General features: G+C 41.7%; 1 protein-coding gene across 2 annotated transcripts in view; it reads left to right on the top strand.

The window, feature by feature from the left end:
* The window catches only part of cnot10 (CCR4-NOT transcription complex, subunit 10), a 205,329-nt gene that overhangs the window by 35,571 nt on the left and 154,269 nt on the right, over positions 1–15,489 (top strand). For both annotated transcript variants that reach the window (XM_034173745.1, XM_034173746.1), the window contains exons 3-4: positions 7,900–8,061; positions 8,145–8,295. In XM_034173745.1, coding sequence (XP_034029636.1) covers positions 7,900–8,061; positions 8,145–8,295 — 313 coding nt within the window. The remainder of the gene's footprint in view (positions 1–7,899; positions 8,062–8,144; positions 8,296–15,489) is intronic.

Below are 15,489 nucleotides of genomic sequence, written 5' to 3'. Positions count from 1 at the left end.
TAATCTAACATTAAACAGTGTGCACAGTAACAGTAAGAAGGGACATGCCTCGGCAACACACCCATCAGGTAACATACACCAACTCATTTGTAGATAATCTGATTGTATGGCTACTTTTTTGGTGGTTTTATTAGCCTTTGGGCTGTGGTTGGTATTTTTATTTTTTTGGTGGATTTTTCTTTAGTGTGTGTTTTGTGATGGGTTTTGACGCGGATGGAGTCTGGGCTGATGCTGTCCTTCTTGCTACATCATGGTGTGATACCAGACCCCTCTGTGTCTGTGGAGGAGGTTCTCCTGGCCATGAACGAGGTATAAGAGCTTGTCGTGTCTAAGGCTGGGGTGATGCATCGACGTAATCGATTACCTAAATACATCAATTTAAATTGTGTGTCAGTGTGTCACAACATGGCTGTGTGCCGTCAGATCATGAACTCCAAAGAGTAAGCAGCTCACAGACATCTTAACACCTTACTGGAGACATGCCAGGTGCCAGCATGCTTCAAGACCTCCATCATCGTCCCCATCCCCAAACAACAAAGAACTACAGAACTTAATGGCTACAGACCCCTTCACCCTGACGTTTGTGGTAATGAAGACCTTCGAGTGCCTTGTCCTCACATATCTCAAGGCCATCTCCGACCCACTCCTGGATCCCCTGCAGTTTGCCCACAGAGCCAACAGGTCTGTAGACAATGCTGTCAACATGGCCCTCTACTTCATCCTCCAGCATCTGGACTCCCCAGGAACCTATGCCGGGATTCTGTTTGTGGACTTCAGCTCTGCTTTCAGTGTCATCATCCCGGCCAGCTGCAGGACAAGCTCTCTCAGCTTCGTGTGCCTGACTCCACCTTTAGGTCGATCATTGACTTCCTGTCCAACAGGAGGCAGCATGTGAAGCTGGGTGAGCACGTCTCCAACCCACGGTCCATCAGCACATAATCCCTCCAAGGCTACGTTCTTTCTCCTCTACTCTTCTCCCTGTACACCAACAGCTGCAGTTCCAGTCACCAGTCTGTGAAGCTACTGAAGTTCACGGATGATACAACCCTCATTGGGCTCATCTCTGATGGGGACGAGTCAGCCTACAGATGGGAGATTGATCACCTGGTGTCCCGGTGCAGACAGAACTATCAGGAGCTTAATGCCTTCGAGACAATGAAGATGGTTGTTGAATTCAGAAAGAACCTAGTCCTGGCTGCCCCCATCACCCTGTTGCCATTGTGGAATCCTTTTGTTACCTGGGGAACACCATCACCTAGGACCTTAAGTGGGAGCTGAGCGTCAGCTCTCTCATCAAGCGAGCACAACAGAGGATGTACTTTCTGAGGCAGGTGAGGAAATTCAACCTGCCAAAAACAATGATGGTGCACTTCTACACTGCCATTATTGAATCCATCCTTTTCTCTTCCATCGCTGTCTCGTACGCTGCTGCGACTGCTAAGGATGGAGGCAGACTGCAGCGTATCATCCATAAAGCAGAGAAGATGATCAACAGCAGTCTGCCATCCCTACATGACCTGTATACCTCCAGGTCCCCAAGGCGAGCAAGGAAGATTTTGGCTGAGCCCTCCCACCCAGGACACAAACGTTTTGTCACCCTCCCCTCTAGCAGACGTCTGAGGTCCATCAGGAGTAAAACCTCAAGACAAAAACAGCTTCTTTCCATCCGCAGCTAGACTTATAAACATTTTTCTAAAGTATGGGAGTATTTTAAGCAGTGACCAAACAACATGGTGCTCTGAAAGCTCTGCAAGTTACAAATCCCATATCACAGCAGTACAACTTCCACGCTCAAGCACTTAAAGCAGAAGCATCCCAGTGCATTTCTCAAGACTGCAGCGGGAGTAAAATGCCGCAGTCCTGTTTGCTTTTTGTTTCCATGTTTGTAGCTGCTGTTAGATGTAATGTTACACCATTTCCAGTGATTCATATTTCAGCACAGCATTAATGCTTTTATTTTTAAAAGCATGATCTGTGCATGAGTTTGTTGCCACTGGTAGCAGAGAAAACATGGCCAAGCTAATTACAAAAGTTGATCTTGTTTTTATATGAATGGGTGTAAGATTTCACTAATGGGATGATCGTTGAATAGAGACACTGATTTTGATGATTTTAAATCTGTGCAGAAGGATATTTTATGAGATGCTGTCATTTGTCCAAAATCAAACAAACAAAAATGACAAAATGTTGAACATGGTCTGGTGTGAGGGCATGATGTTGAGTGCATCAAGGCAATCAAAAACTTACCAGGTGAGAAACTTCACCCAGTGTGAATGATGAGACGTAATCCAATTCAAAAACGTTAAATAAAAGTGGTTGCATGGTTCAGTTGAGAGAAAAACACTCATGTGCCTGACGGCTGCTCTACCTCACTTTTCGAATGCTGTGTCCATTCAATATTAATGTGTTTTTAACCTTGTAAACATTCTTATGTGACCTAAACATAACATGAAATGACATGGAATAGAACATCACATATTTTTCTGTAAGATGTTTAGTTGCACTGCTGGATTTTAGGTTGCTACTAAAACTGATTTGAATTTTACATGCTAATTAATTTTACTGTTTGATTACTAAATATAGACTGCACTACAATCCTTACTGTAAAATAGGGTCATTCTGTGCCTCCCAGGTCACCAACTAGGATTCTCATGATTTATTTTTTTTAGTATCCACATATGTTTGATGAATACATGCGAAATATTTCTGCTTAATTCCAAGTAGTTGTTTTTCGATATAATTTTTTTAATTAGGGCTTTTTGAGCTTTTTTCATTTTTAAAAGGCATTATCTCAGCTAAAAATGCAGATATAAAGCTCAAATTTGGAATACACCCTATTTGGGCACCCAAGATACAGTAGTAAATTTCAAAAATGGGATACAGACCTAATTTTCCATTCTGTAGCATCACAAAAATGGTAGTTTTTTCCATTCTCGCAAAAAAATTACAAAAATTCAGAGCTGTACTAAAGAAAGGAGTCAATGGATAATCTTCATATTGCAGAATACACATATCTGGGGTACTAGTTATGTGTGTCAAACATTGTGGTCATAACTTGAAGGGTTTTTGAATTATTGACTCTTGAAAATCAAAAATGATCGTAGAATGTCAAAAATAGGCCTACCGTCTCTTTATGATTTGACCATGTGGGCAAGTGCTCAGGCACCTCATAATTTTTTTTTTTTTTTCGAGAGCATATTGATATACCAACCTTATGTCAAAATTTTTTCTCTAGCTGAAATGCCTTCATAGTGAAAAAAAATTGCAAAGTAGGGTACCATAACAATGGCGCGAACCAATTTTGAACCTGTATTTGCATATTCAGAAAGCAATATATCTGCTCTGAATGGAAGCATAAAGCTCTAATTTGGTATTTACAATATTTTGCACCCCAAAATAATGGATCAACTTTGAAACACAGATTACTGAGCTTATTTGTTCTCTCATGGCATCATAAAATTAGCAATTCAGTCATCAACACAATTTTGTTACAAAGTTTTGTTACAAAGTTTTGAAAAGCTGTACTCCGAGAGTAAATTGAGAGATAATTTTGAATTATTACATTTTAATTTTTTTTTTTTATTTAAAACAATAATTCAACATACTTTTATGCTTGAAATGGTATATCAATATGCTCTCAACAAAAAAATTATTAAGTGGCTAAGAACTTGCCCACATGGTCAAATCATAAAGAGACTGGAGGCCTATTTTTGACATTCTACGATCATGTTCGGCATTCAAGAGTCAAAAATTCAGAAACCCTTCGTGTTATGACCACAATATTTTACACTCATATAACTAATACCCCAGATATGTGTATTCTACAATATGAAGATTATCCATTGAATCTCTTCTTTAGTACAGCTCTTTGAAATTTTGTAATTTTTTTGTGAGAATAGACAAACTGCCATTTTTGTGATGCTGCAGAATGAAAAATTAGCTCTGTATCCCTTTTTTAAAATTTACTACTGTGGGGTTCCCAAATAGGGTGTGTTCCAAATTTGAGCTTTATATCTGCATTTTCAGATGAGATAATGTCTTTGAAAAATGAAAAAAAGCTTAAAATGCATTTGCTTGTTTAAAAAAAAAAAAAAAAAAATTATGAGAATCCGAGTTGGTGACTGGGGAAGATTTTGGAAAATCTGATGATTTCACACGGAATGACCCAATACAGATTACAAGGCAATACCAGGCTATTTCTTGTTGTGGAATAATGTCCAGCAGGCTGTACCATTTTTTTTTTTTTTTTTAAGAGTAGACAGATAATAAAATATTGTGATTCAAATGACAAGTTTTTAAAATGTTATGTTTGTAAATTCGGTATGTTACTTAAGTCATAAAAATAACAGATTAATGGAAAAAATATAAAAACATTAATGGGTGTGTGATCATTTGTAATTTTGTGTTGGTAAAAGCAAAAACTCACTTGATTTTGAAAGAATTTCAGTTTCAATTTATTTTCATTTATATAGCACCAAATCACAACAGAGTTGCCTCAAGCAGACCAGACTCAAAGGGGTGACCCTCTGCTTGGGCCATGCTACAAACATAAATTACAGAACAATTCACAGAACAATTCACAGACAAATATACAAGAAATGCTGTTGGTGCACAGGACAGGAGGGTCGCCTACACAAATACAACTCCCATCTCTTGATGGAGCTGCACCTTAAACAGAGAGAAAAAACAGAATCAGGCATCAGAAAGACAAGAAATACCGTGTAATTTGCCAGCATTAAACAACAAGAAAAACAGAAGAAATACTAAGGTGATCGTCACTAGCCCAGACACAGACAGACACAGGATTTAGGTAAAGCTGAGGCCGCGGCACGCTCCGTTTCCTAATAAAATTAATTAAAAGAGTAAAAAGGGTAAAACAAAACTGTACCAGTATGCTAGCCATATGAAAAGGAAAATAAGTGCGTCTTAAGTCTGGACTTGAAAGTCTCCACAGAATCTGACTATTTTAGTGATGCAGGGAGATCATTCCTCAGAACAAGGGCACGATAAGATAAAGCTCTGTGACCCGCAGACTTCTTATTCACCCTAGGGACACAAAGTAGTCCTGCACCCTGAGAACACAAAGCCCGGGCCAGTACGTAAGGTTTAGTTAGGTCAGCTAGGTAGGGAGGTGCCAGTCCATGAACACTTTTATAGACTAGTAGCAGAACCTTAAAATCTGATCTCTGTTGTGTGGGCCGCCGAAGAGGAGGTACTGCTGGCCCACCACCACCAGAGGGCGCCCTGTCTGGAGTGCGGGCTCCAGGCACCAGAGGGCGCTGTCACCTCACAGGAGCAGCCAGGGTGACAGCTGTCACCCATCACCTGAGACGAGACAGCTGATATCAATCAACAGGGAGGTATATCAGCAGGACGGCATCTCCACCTCATTGCCGAGATATCGTTTTACCAAGGAGGTAACGTATCCAGCCGATTATATCAACCTTAATTACCTTTTGCCTTTATACAGAGAGAGAGAAGAGCAGCAGGAAACAGTATTTGGATAAGTACTCACACTCCTGCACTTTAGTGTTTTCCTGACAAGAGGTGGAGGTGGTGTTCCACCCTGTGTGTTGCTGGGTGCAGCCGCACCCACACCTGACTGTTTTTGTTCCTTGCCAGCAGTACCGGATCCGACGAGCGGAGGCAGTGGCCACCTGGGGTTCGGGACTTGGCGGCTCCAGTATCCCCGGGGTTCGGTGGCAGAGGAAATCGGGTGGTTCCGGTTCGACTCGGACAGACGTCTCCTATCGTCGAGCCTGCCCACACGACACCTTTGGAATTCGGTTACTGCTGTATTTGTAATCTGTTGTGTTTGTTGTGTGAATTCACAACAGTAAAACTTTGTGATTTGACTTTCTCCATTGTCCGTTCATTTGCGCCCCCTGTTGTGGGTCCGTGTTCCTACACTTTCCCAACAATCTCACTGGGACAGGAAGCCAGTGAAGGGATGCCAAAATTAGTGTAATATGGTCGAACTTTCTGCTTCATGTCAAAAGTCTGGTTGCAGCATTCTAAACCATTTGGAGAGCCCTAATGCTAGACTGCGGTAAACCAGAAAATAGAACATTGCAGTAGTCCAATCTAGAAGAGATAAACACATGGATCAGGGTCTCAGCATCAGCCATAGACAGGATGGGACGACTCTTCGCTATATTTCACAGGTGGAAGAAAGCAGTCCTCATAATATTTCTAATGTGGAGGCCAAAGGACAACGTAGGATCAAAAATTACCCCAAGGTTCCTCACTTTGTAGGTGTGATGTATGACACACGAGCCTAGGCTGAACGTTAACTGGTCAAATTGATGCCGATGTCTCACTGGACCAAGAACCATCATTTCAGTCTTATCAGAGTTTAGAAGTAGAAAGTTTCTAGACATCCAACTTGTCACTGCTGCAAGGCAATCTTCTAAGGATTTTATGTGAACGAGATTACCAGCAGTTATCGGCATGTATAACTGAGCATCATCTGCATAGCAGTGAAAGGTAATCCCAAAACACCGCAATATGTGCCCAAGGGGTGCTGTATAAAGGGAGAAAAGCAGGGGGCCTAAGACAGACCCCTGTGGAACCCCAAATTTCGTGTCACTAAGGTTATAGGTAGTGTTACTGTACAAAACACAGTGAGAACGACTGGTCAAGTATGATGTAAGCCATGCAAGGGCACTCCCAGTAATCCCAAAATGATTTTCCAGCCTATCAAGTAGAATATGATGATCCACTGTATCAAATGCAGCACTGAGATCTAACAGCAACAGAACCGTAGTGGTGTCCGAGTCCATTTAGTGAGAGCCGTCTCTGTGGAATGATATTTTCTAAAAGCAGTAAGATGGTCTATGAGCTGCTGTGACACCACTGTTTCCAGAATTTTAGAGCAAAATGATAGATTTAATATTGATAGTTGTTCAGTACACAAGGGTCAATATTAGGTTTCTTAAGTAATGGTTTAATCACTGCAGATTTGAAACATTTAGGGACAAATCCAGAAGTTAAAGAAAGATTAATAATTTCCAGCACATTCGGCCCAAGAGTGGGCCACAGGTCCTTAAACAGTTTCGTTGGTGTAGGATCAAATAAACAGATTGTGCTTTTTGTTGACCTTACGAGTTTCGACAGCATGCCAAGAGAGATACTATCAAATTCTGTCAATCTAGGTAATACCTCAGTAGTGGCGCCCACCTCAATTGTAGGGCGTAGTGGCTGGGTTAAGGCATGCTGGGATATGTTTAACCTAATGTCTTCTATTCTCAAAGTAATCCAGGAAATCTTGTGCTGTAAAAGGAGAGCGAACTACAGGTGGTTGTCCATGAATAAGTGTTGCCACCGTGTCGAACAAGAACTTTGAGTTATGTTTGTTTTTGTTGATCAATTCAGAGTAGTAGGTCCGCTTTGTAGCCAATAATGAATGCTTATAGCAGGGCTCGAAATAGTACGTGCATGTGCTAGTTTGTGCACGTATTATTCGAGCGGTGCACGTAATTTTATACTTCACTAGCACTGGTGCAAGTAACTCTATCCAAGTTTTATCAGCTATAAGCACCAGTAAAACAAACCAATAAAGGAATAAATAAGGAAAAAAACAATTTCTAGTGTGTTGTCTTCATCTTCCCCAGCTAATCCAACATTGAGGGGAGTTTCAGTTCAGTGTTTGAAAGCGACATCGTGTTTTGTTTCATGAGTAACCTGCTGTTCAGTCTTGTATGCACACACGAAATGCTGCACCAACACGTTTATTATAACGGGCGGGGTGTGTGTGTGTGTGTGTGTGTGTGTGTGTGTGTGTGTGTGTGTGTGTGTGTGTGTGTGTGTGTGTGTGTGTGTGTGTGTGTGTCTTAGCGCTATTTAAATAGCAAAATGCTCCGTACATTCTCATGAACATATTTATGCTGTCTCTCACAGGCTGGGAAGTATGGAGAGTGTCTCAAACACCTTGAAGGTCTTCAAGAGCTAAACAAAGATGACTACAAGATTGCCATGAATATAGCAATTGTGGAGTTTTACAAAAGTGGCCAGACTACCACAGGAACTTTGCAGCAGATCCTTATGTCAATGAAGAACCAGGTAATTGGGGAAACAGGAAATGATATCACTTGTTGCCTGTTTGTGGTTTGTTGGACTTCATTCTCATTTCTTTGTTCCTGAAGGTTCACACCTCAGCAGACGACACGGAAGGGCTGGACGATGTTGAAAATAATTTACTGTGTTACAATCAGGCCATCATCCACTATTACATGCGGCAGTATTCTGAAGCAATTTCCATTGGAGAGAAGCTCTACCAGTTTTTGGAACCATTTGGTATGTGATCATATTTTCTGTGGGGGTTCTTCTGCCAGCCAGCAGTGGAGGGGGAAAATTATGCCACTGCCTTCACTGTAACTGAAAGACCGGTGGACATAAGAAAATGGTATTTTGGTCCTTGTGCCAAAGAATAGTTGAGCAAATTCAGGGGGTGTTCTGGATGAGATTCAAGATTTTTAATTTCATTTCCTTGTTTAACATTGTAACATTTGGCCGTGTGTAAATAATTAGCTTTAGTTGGTGGTCAGCAAAAAATGAATTCATGAGAATTCCAAATGAGTTGATAGATAGATACTTTATTCATCCCCTTTTAGGGGAAATTCATCTGTCCGAGAGCATACATACATACACAATTCATCCATTCAATAAAATACCAATAAATAAAACAAATGTAAAAATACATTAACAAGAAGCGTTAAGCAGTCTCATGGCGGCCGGGACAAATGATCTTCTATACCTCTCAGTCCTGCATCTCATGGAGAGGAGTCTGTCACTACGGTTACTTTTCTGAGCAACCAGTGTCGTGTAGAGGATGAGATTTGTTGTTAATCATAGAGTTCATAATACACCTCATCCTGCTCTCCACCAGTTCACCCACAGAGACCACCTCCCTCCCCATCACTGACACACACTTCCTGACAAATTTGTCTAGTCTGTTACTGTCCCTGACAGACATGCTGTCCCTCAACACACAACAGCAAAGAATACAGTGCTGGCCTCCACAGACTGATTAAAAAAGGAAAAGCATATCGTTACAAACATCAAAGGATTTCAGTCTTCTGAAGAACAGTGTGCTTTGTCCCCTTTTATATGCAGCATTTACCTGCACCGACCAGTCCAGTCTATTGTCAATGTGGACTCTGAGGTACTTGTACGTGGGGACCACCTCAATGCCCACATCGTCTATATTGACTAGTTGGTGTTGTGCTTTCCTCCTGCGAAAGTCAACTGTCATTTCCTTTGTTTTGCTGGTGTTCAACACCAGCCCATTGCACCTGCTCCAGTTGGTGATCTCCCTGATGACTGCCTTATACTCCGTCGCGTCCCCTCCCCTCACACAGGCCACCACAGCCTTGTCATCACAATATTTCTGCATATGACATGTTGGAGTCCTGTAGGTGAAGTCAGATGTCTACAGTGTGAAAAGAAAAGGTGAGAGGACCGTTCCCTGGGGAGCGCCAATGCTTGTTAGCGCAGTTCCAGCAACTGCCTGCCCAGCCTGACGTACTGTGGCCTCTCTGTCAAGTAGCTGTTGATCCAGGAGATAAATACCTTTGTCTGAACAAAAGTATTTAATGAACAGACAAAGTCTGTTCATTAATAATTTTAAATTAGTGCTGCATGATATACTGGCCCATCAGTATTAAACTCTCCCTACCACATATATAGGTACCTATGTACCACCATGAGGGCACCCTGTTTTTGCTTGAATTTTCCAAGTTTGGCAGACCAGCGTATTTCCGGCTCGAGTGTGAGTCTCTGAGACGCATCATGAGTTCATGGTGTATTCAGAAAGCTAGTGCTAACATACCTATAAAAAAAAAAATCGTGAAATAACCCAGTGGTTGGTTGAAGCCATTTATTGCCAAACAACTGTGTTTACCCTTTTTAAATCATAATGTCAACAGAAACTAATCAAATGACCCTGATGAAAAGTTTACATACTCCTGTTCTTAATGCAGTATGCTGCCCCTTTTAACATCACTGACAGCTTGGAATCTTTTGTGGTCATTGTGGATGAGAATCTCTGATGGTAAAGCTGCCACTGAATATGTTTTAGACTTTAATTACATCAGTTATGAAGAAATACAAACAGTATGGCACTCTATGGTAAATCTGCATGGAGTACACAGTTCTCAAAAACTGAGTGACTGTGCAAGAAGGAGAAGAGTGAGGAAAGCCACCAAGAAAGACACACAGAAAAAGTTAAAGGCTAAGGTGGATGTGATTGGAGAAATTGTGCACAGTGCAAATTTTGCATTTTGTATCACCAGTTATGCAGCTTCATAATTAAATAAAGGATTTTCTTCAAAAGAAGACTAAAGAAGACAATCAATCAATCAATCAATCAATTTTTTTATATAGCGCCAAATCACAACAAACAGTTGCCCCAAGGCGCTTTATATTGTAAGGCAAGGCCATACAATAATTATGTAAAACCCCAACGGTCAAAAACGACCCCCTGTGAGCAAGCACTTGGCTACAGTGGGAAGGAAAAACTCCCTTTTAACAGGAAGAAACCTCCAGCAGAACCAGGCCCAGGGAGGGGCAGTCCTCTGCTGGGACTGGTTGGGGCTGAGGGAGAGAACCTCAAAAAAAGAAGTATATCTGAGATACAAGCCCAGATTTGATCTGTTTTGGGGAAAGAAAATCCTTCTCCACTCTACTCCACAATGAAGCAGAGTCCTGATGCAAAATGCATCACTTGACCAAGTTTGCACACTGCCGCAGGGATTTTGGTCCACTCTTCCATACAGAGCTTCTCCAGATCTTTAAGGTTTCAGAGCTGTCACTATGCAACACTGAGTTTCCGCTCTCTCCAAAGATTTTCTGTTGGGTTCAGGTCTGGAGACTGGCCAGGCCACTCCAGGACCTTGAAATGCTTCTTACGGACCCATCCTTAGTTGCCCTGGCTGTGTGTTTGGGGTCATTGTCATGCTGGAAGACCCAACCACGACCCATCTTCAGTGCTCTTACTGAGGGAAGGAGGTTGTTTACCAAATTCTCGCGATTCATGACCCCATCCATCCTCCCTTCAATACGGTGCAGTCGTCCTGTCCCCTTTGCAGAAAAGCACCCCCAAAGTATAATATTTCCACCCCCATGCTTCACAGTTGGGACGGTGTTCTTGGGGTTGTGCTCATCCTTCCTCCTCCTCCAAATACGGTGAGTGGAGTTGATACCAAAAAGCTCTATTTTGGTCTTATCTGACCACATGACCTTCTCCCATGCCTCCTCTGGATCATCCAGATGGTCACTGGCGAACTTCAAACGGGCCTGGACATGTGCTGGCTTGAGCAGGGGGACCTTGCTGCCCTGCAGGATTTTAAACCATGATGGTGTACTAATGTAATCTCTGTGACTGTGGTCCCAGCTCTCTTCAGGTCATCACCAGGTCCTCCTGTGTTGTTCTGGGCTTTCTCAGAATCATCCTTACCACACAAGGTGAGATCTTGCATGGAGCCCCAGACTGAGGAAAATTGACAGTCATCTTGTGTTTCTTCCACTTTCTAATAATTAAGCCAACAGTTGTTACCTTCTTACCAAGCTGCTTGCGTGTTGTCCTGTTGTCCATCCCAGCCTTGTGCAGGTCTGCAATTTTGTCCCTGATGTCCTTAGACAGCTCTTTGGTAAAGAAGTAAAGAGTGCAGAATAGGAGGGCTTCTTAAAGAAAAATTAACAGGTCTGTGAGAGCCAGAATTCTTGCTGGTTGGTAGGGGATCAAATACTTATTTGATCCCCTATTTGATAAAATGCAAATTAATTATTTAAAAATCATACAATGTGATTTTCTGTTTTTCTTTTTAGATTCTCTCAGTTGAAGTGTACCTACGATAAAAATTATAGACCTCTCCATTTTTTGTAAGTGGGAAAACTTCAATGCTTATTTTCCCCACTGTGTGTGTGTGCGTGCGTGTATATATATATATATATATATATATATACACTCAACAAAAATATAAACGCAACACTTTTGGTTTTGCTCCCATTTTGTATGAGATGAACTCAAAGATCTAAAACTTTTTCCACATACACAATATCACCATTTCCCTCAAATATTGTTCACAAACCAGTCTAAATCTGTGATAGTGAGCACTTCTCCTTTGCTGAGATAATCCATCCCATCTCACAGGTGTGCCATATCAAGATGCTGATTAGACACCATGATTACTGCACAGGTGTGCCTTAGACTGTCCACAATAAAAGGCCACTCTGAAAGGTGGAGTTTTGTTTTATTGGGGGGGATACCAGTCAGTATCTGGTGTGACCACCATTTGCCTAATGCAGTGCAACACATCTCCTTCGCATAGAGTTGATCAGGTTGTCAATTGTGGCCTGTGGAATGTTGGTCCACTCCTCTTCAGTGGCTGTGCGAAGTTGCTGGATATTGGCAGGAACTGGTACACGCTGTCGTATACGCCGGTCCAGAGCATCCCAAACATGCTCAATGGGTGACATGTCTGGTGAGTATGCCGGCCATGCAAGAACTGGGACATTTTCAGCTTCCAAGAATTGTGTACAGATCCTTGCAACATGGGGCCGTGCATTATCCTGCTGCAACATGAGGTGATGTTCTTGGATGTATGGCACAACAATGGGCCTCAGGATCTCATCACGGTATCTCTGTGCATTCAAAATGCCAAAAATAAAATGCACCTGTGTGCTTCGTCCATAACAGACGCCTGCCCATACCATATCCCCACCGCCACCATGGGCCACTCGATCCACAACATTGACATCAGAAAACCGCTCACCCACACGACGCCACACACGCTGTCTGCCATCTGCCCTGGACAGTGTGAACCAGGATTCATCCGTGAAGAGAACACCTCTCCAACGTGCCAAACGCCAGTGAATGTGAGCATTTGCCCACTCAAGTCGGTTACGACGACGAACTGGAGTCAGGTCGAGACCCCGATGAGGACGACGAGCATGCAGATGAGCTTTCCTGAGATGGTTTCTGACAGTTTGTGCAGAAATTCTTTGGCTATGAAAACCGATTGTTTCAGCAGCTGTCTGAGTGGCTGGTCTCAGACCATCTTGGAGGTGAACATGCTGGATGTGGAGGTCCTGGGCTGGTGTGGTTACACGTGGTCTGCGGTTGTGAGGCTGGTTGGATGTACTGCCAAATTCTCTGAAGCGCCTTTGGAGACGGCTTATGGTAGAGAAATGAACATTCAATACACGAGCAACAGCTCTGGTTGACATTCCTGCTGTCAGCATGCCAATTGCACGCTCCCTCAAATCTTGCGACATCTGTGGCATTGTGCTGTGTGATAAAACTGCACCTTTCAGAGTGGCTTTTTATTGTGGGCAGTCTAAGGCACACCTGTGCACTAATCATGGTGTCTAATCAGCATCTTGGTATGGCACACCTGTGAGGTGGGATGGATTATCTCAGCAAAGGAGAAGTGCTCACTATCACAGATTTAGACTGGTTTGTGAACAATATTTGAGGGAAATGGTGATATTGTGTATGTGGAAAAGTTTTAGATCTTTGAGTTCATCTCATACAAAATGGGAGCAAAACCAAAAGTGTTGCGTTTATATTTTTGTTGAGTGTATATAAAATTCAATTAAAGCCTCTTGTAATGCTACACAAATCACGGCTGCAGAACCAAGAAATCACTTGTTTCATTCAGGGATACTCAGAGTAGGTACACTTTCAGCTAGCTTGATATAACGTGATTGTAATTTTGTGGCTAGCTTAAACCAGTACCAGGCAGTGTGTTGGAGGCACGGTGCGTTTCATGCAGGAAGTCCTTCAAACTTGGCAAAATGGAAATCAGAGCAGTGGAATCATATTGAAACGTGAGGAACACAAAAAGGCAAAATCAGCATGCTAATGGGTGCCAGGTATGTGTCAGATCTGTTCTAATTTTGCCCTCCTCTTGACTACACCTCCACCTCAGATACCGGCACAAGTCCTTTAAGATTTTCAAACAGTATTTGGCTGTCCACCTACAGTGCCCTCCAAAAGTATTAGAACACTTGGTATTTCACACATTTTAATTTGTTTATGCCATTTCTGATACAAAAAATAAAAAAAATCTAAAATGATCTTCCTTAAACTCAAACTGAAAGCAAATCTCTACAACCTGATATGAATTAGTTAAAAATCTAAAAGCCATGGTTATGGGTTTCATAAGTAATAGAATGCTTTAGTATAATACCTGCAAATACAGTAATCAGTTTTATTGCCAGTTTTCTTCAGACAAGTCAGGGGATGGATACATTAACTTTTCCAAGTCCCTGTATATGTCTTGGACTTTATTTACATCAGTTATGAAGAAATAAAAACAGTTTGACACTCTATGTAAATCTATGTGGAGTAGACAGTTCTCAAAAACTGAGTGACTGTGCAAGAAGTAGAAGAGTGAGGAAAGCCACCAGGACACCCAGACAACCCAGAATAAGTTATAGGCTTATGTGACCGTTATTACAGAAATTATGCACAGTGCATGTTTTACATTTTGTTTCACCAGTTGTACAGCTTCATGATTAAGTGGTATAGAGAAGGATTTTCTTTCACCAAGACATCAAATCTAGGCTTGTATCTCAGATGTACTTTGTGATAAATTGTAGCTGAACCTTTAGGTCTTCTTTTTAAGAAAATCCTCCTCTACACCACTTCATCATGAAGCTGTATAACTGGTTAGTGGAAGTCAGTGAATCTGAACACCATGTGAAGATCTGTGTGAAAGAAAATCATTGTGGTCCAACATCTTCAAATGGACAAGATTAGGCTTTTTATTACGTCTGCCAAGGACTGTCCCTGGGGACAGGTGCTGATTCTACTATCCTACTATGCTATCCTTCCAACTATGTGTTGTGAAGATTCATGGACTTTTTCTGCCAAAATTGTTTGATCCTTGATCATATGATATGATATCTGAGGAGGAAATACAGAAATTGACAAACAGCCTTTGTGTATGAGAAGCCATGAACACCACAAATACATCACATTCAGTGACATATCATCAAAACTCCACCGCAAAAACAAAAAAACAAAAACGCAGTTTGGTTTGTATGTTTGTCTGTTGGTTTGTTGTTATATGAAGGATAATGGATTTATGTACAGTTGGGCTGATAACTTTACATACTCTGGTAGAATTACAGATTTTCTGGCTATTTTTCATAGAATATGAATGATATGTTTAAACAACAGTAAACACAGTTGTTTGACAGTAAATGGCTTCACCCAACCACTAACCATGAGCAGAAAAAAGTTTTGGTTATCATTAATATTCTCTGAAATATGGGTGAAAAAAAAATCTAAAATTCGGCCAGAGGATGTAAACTTTTAAGCACAACTGTATGGAGTTGAATCCACCTACTGGTAAAAACCGAATACAGCACAAAGACCTTTCGACAAGACTTGTTAGTGAATCACTGGCATTTTATTTATTTGTCTGTCTGTTAGCAGGATTATGTCAAATCTACTGCACAGATTTTGACGAACTTTTCACC

This window comes from Thalassophryne amazonica, chromosome 7 (genome assembly GCF_902500255.1).
Source record: "Thalassophryne amazonica chromosome 7, fThaAma1.1, whole genome shotgun sequence".
NCBI classification, from domain to species: domain Eukaryota; kingdom Metazoa; phylum Chordata; class Actinopteri; order Batrachoidiformes; family Batrachoididae; genus Thalassophryne; species Thalassophryne amazonica.
This window is presented reverse-complemented; position numbering and strand designations above follow the sequence as displayed.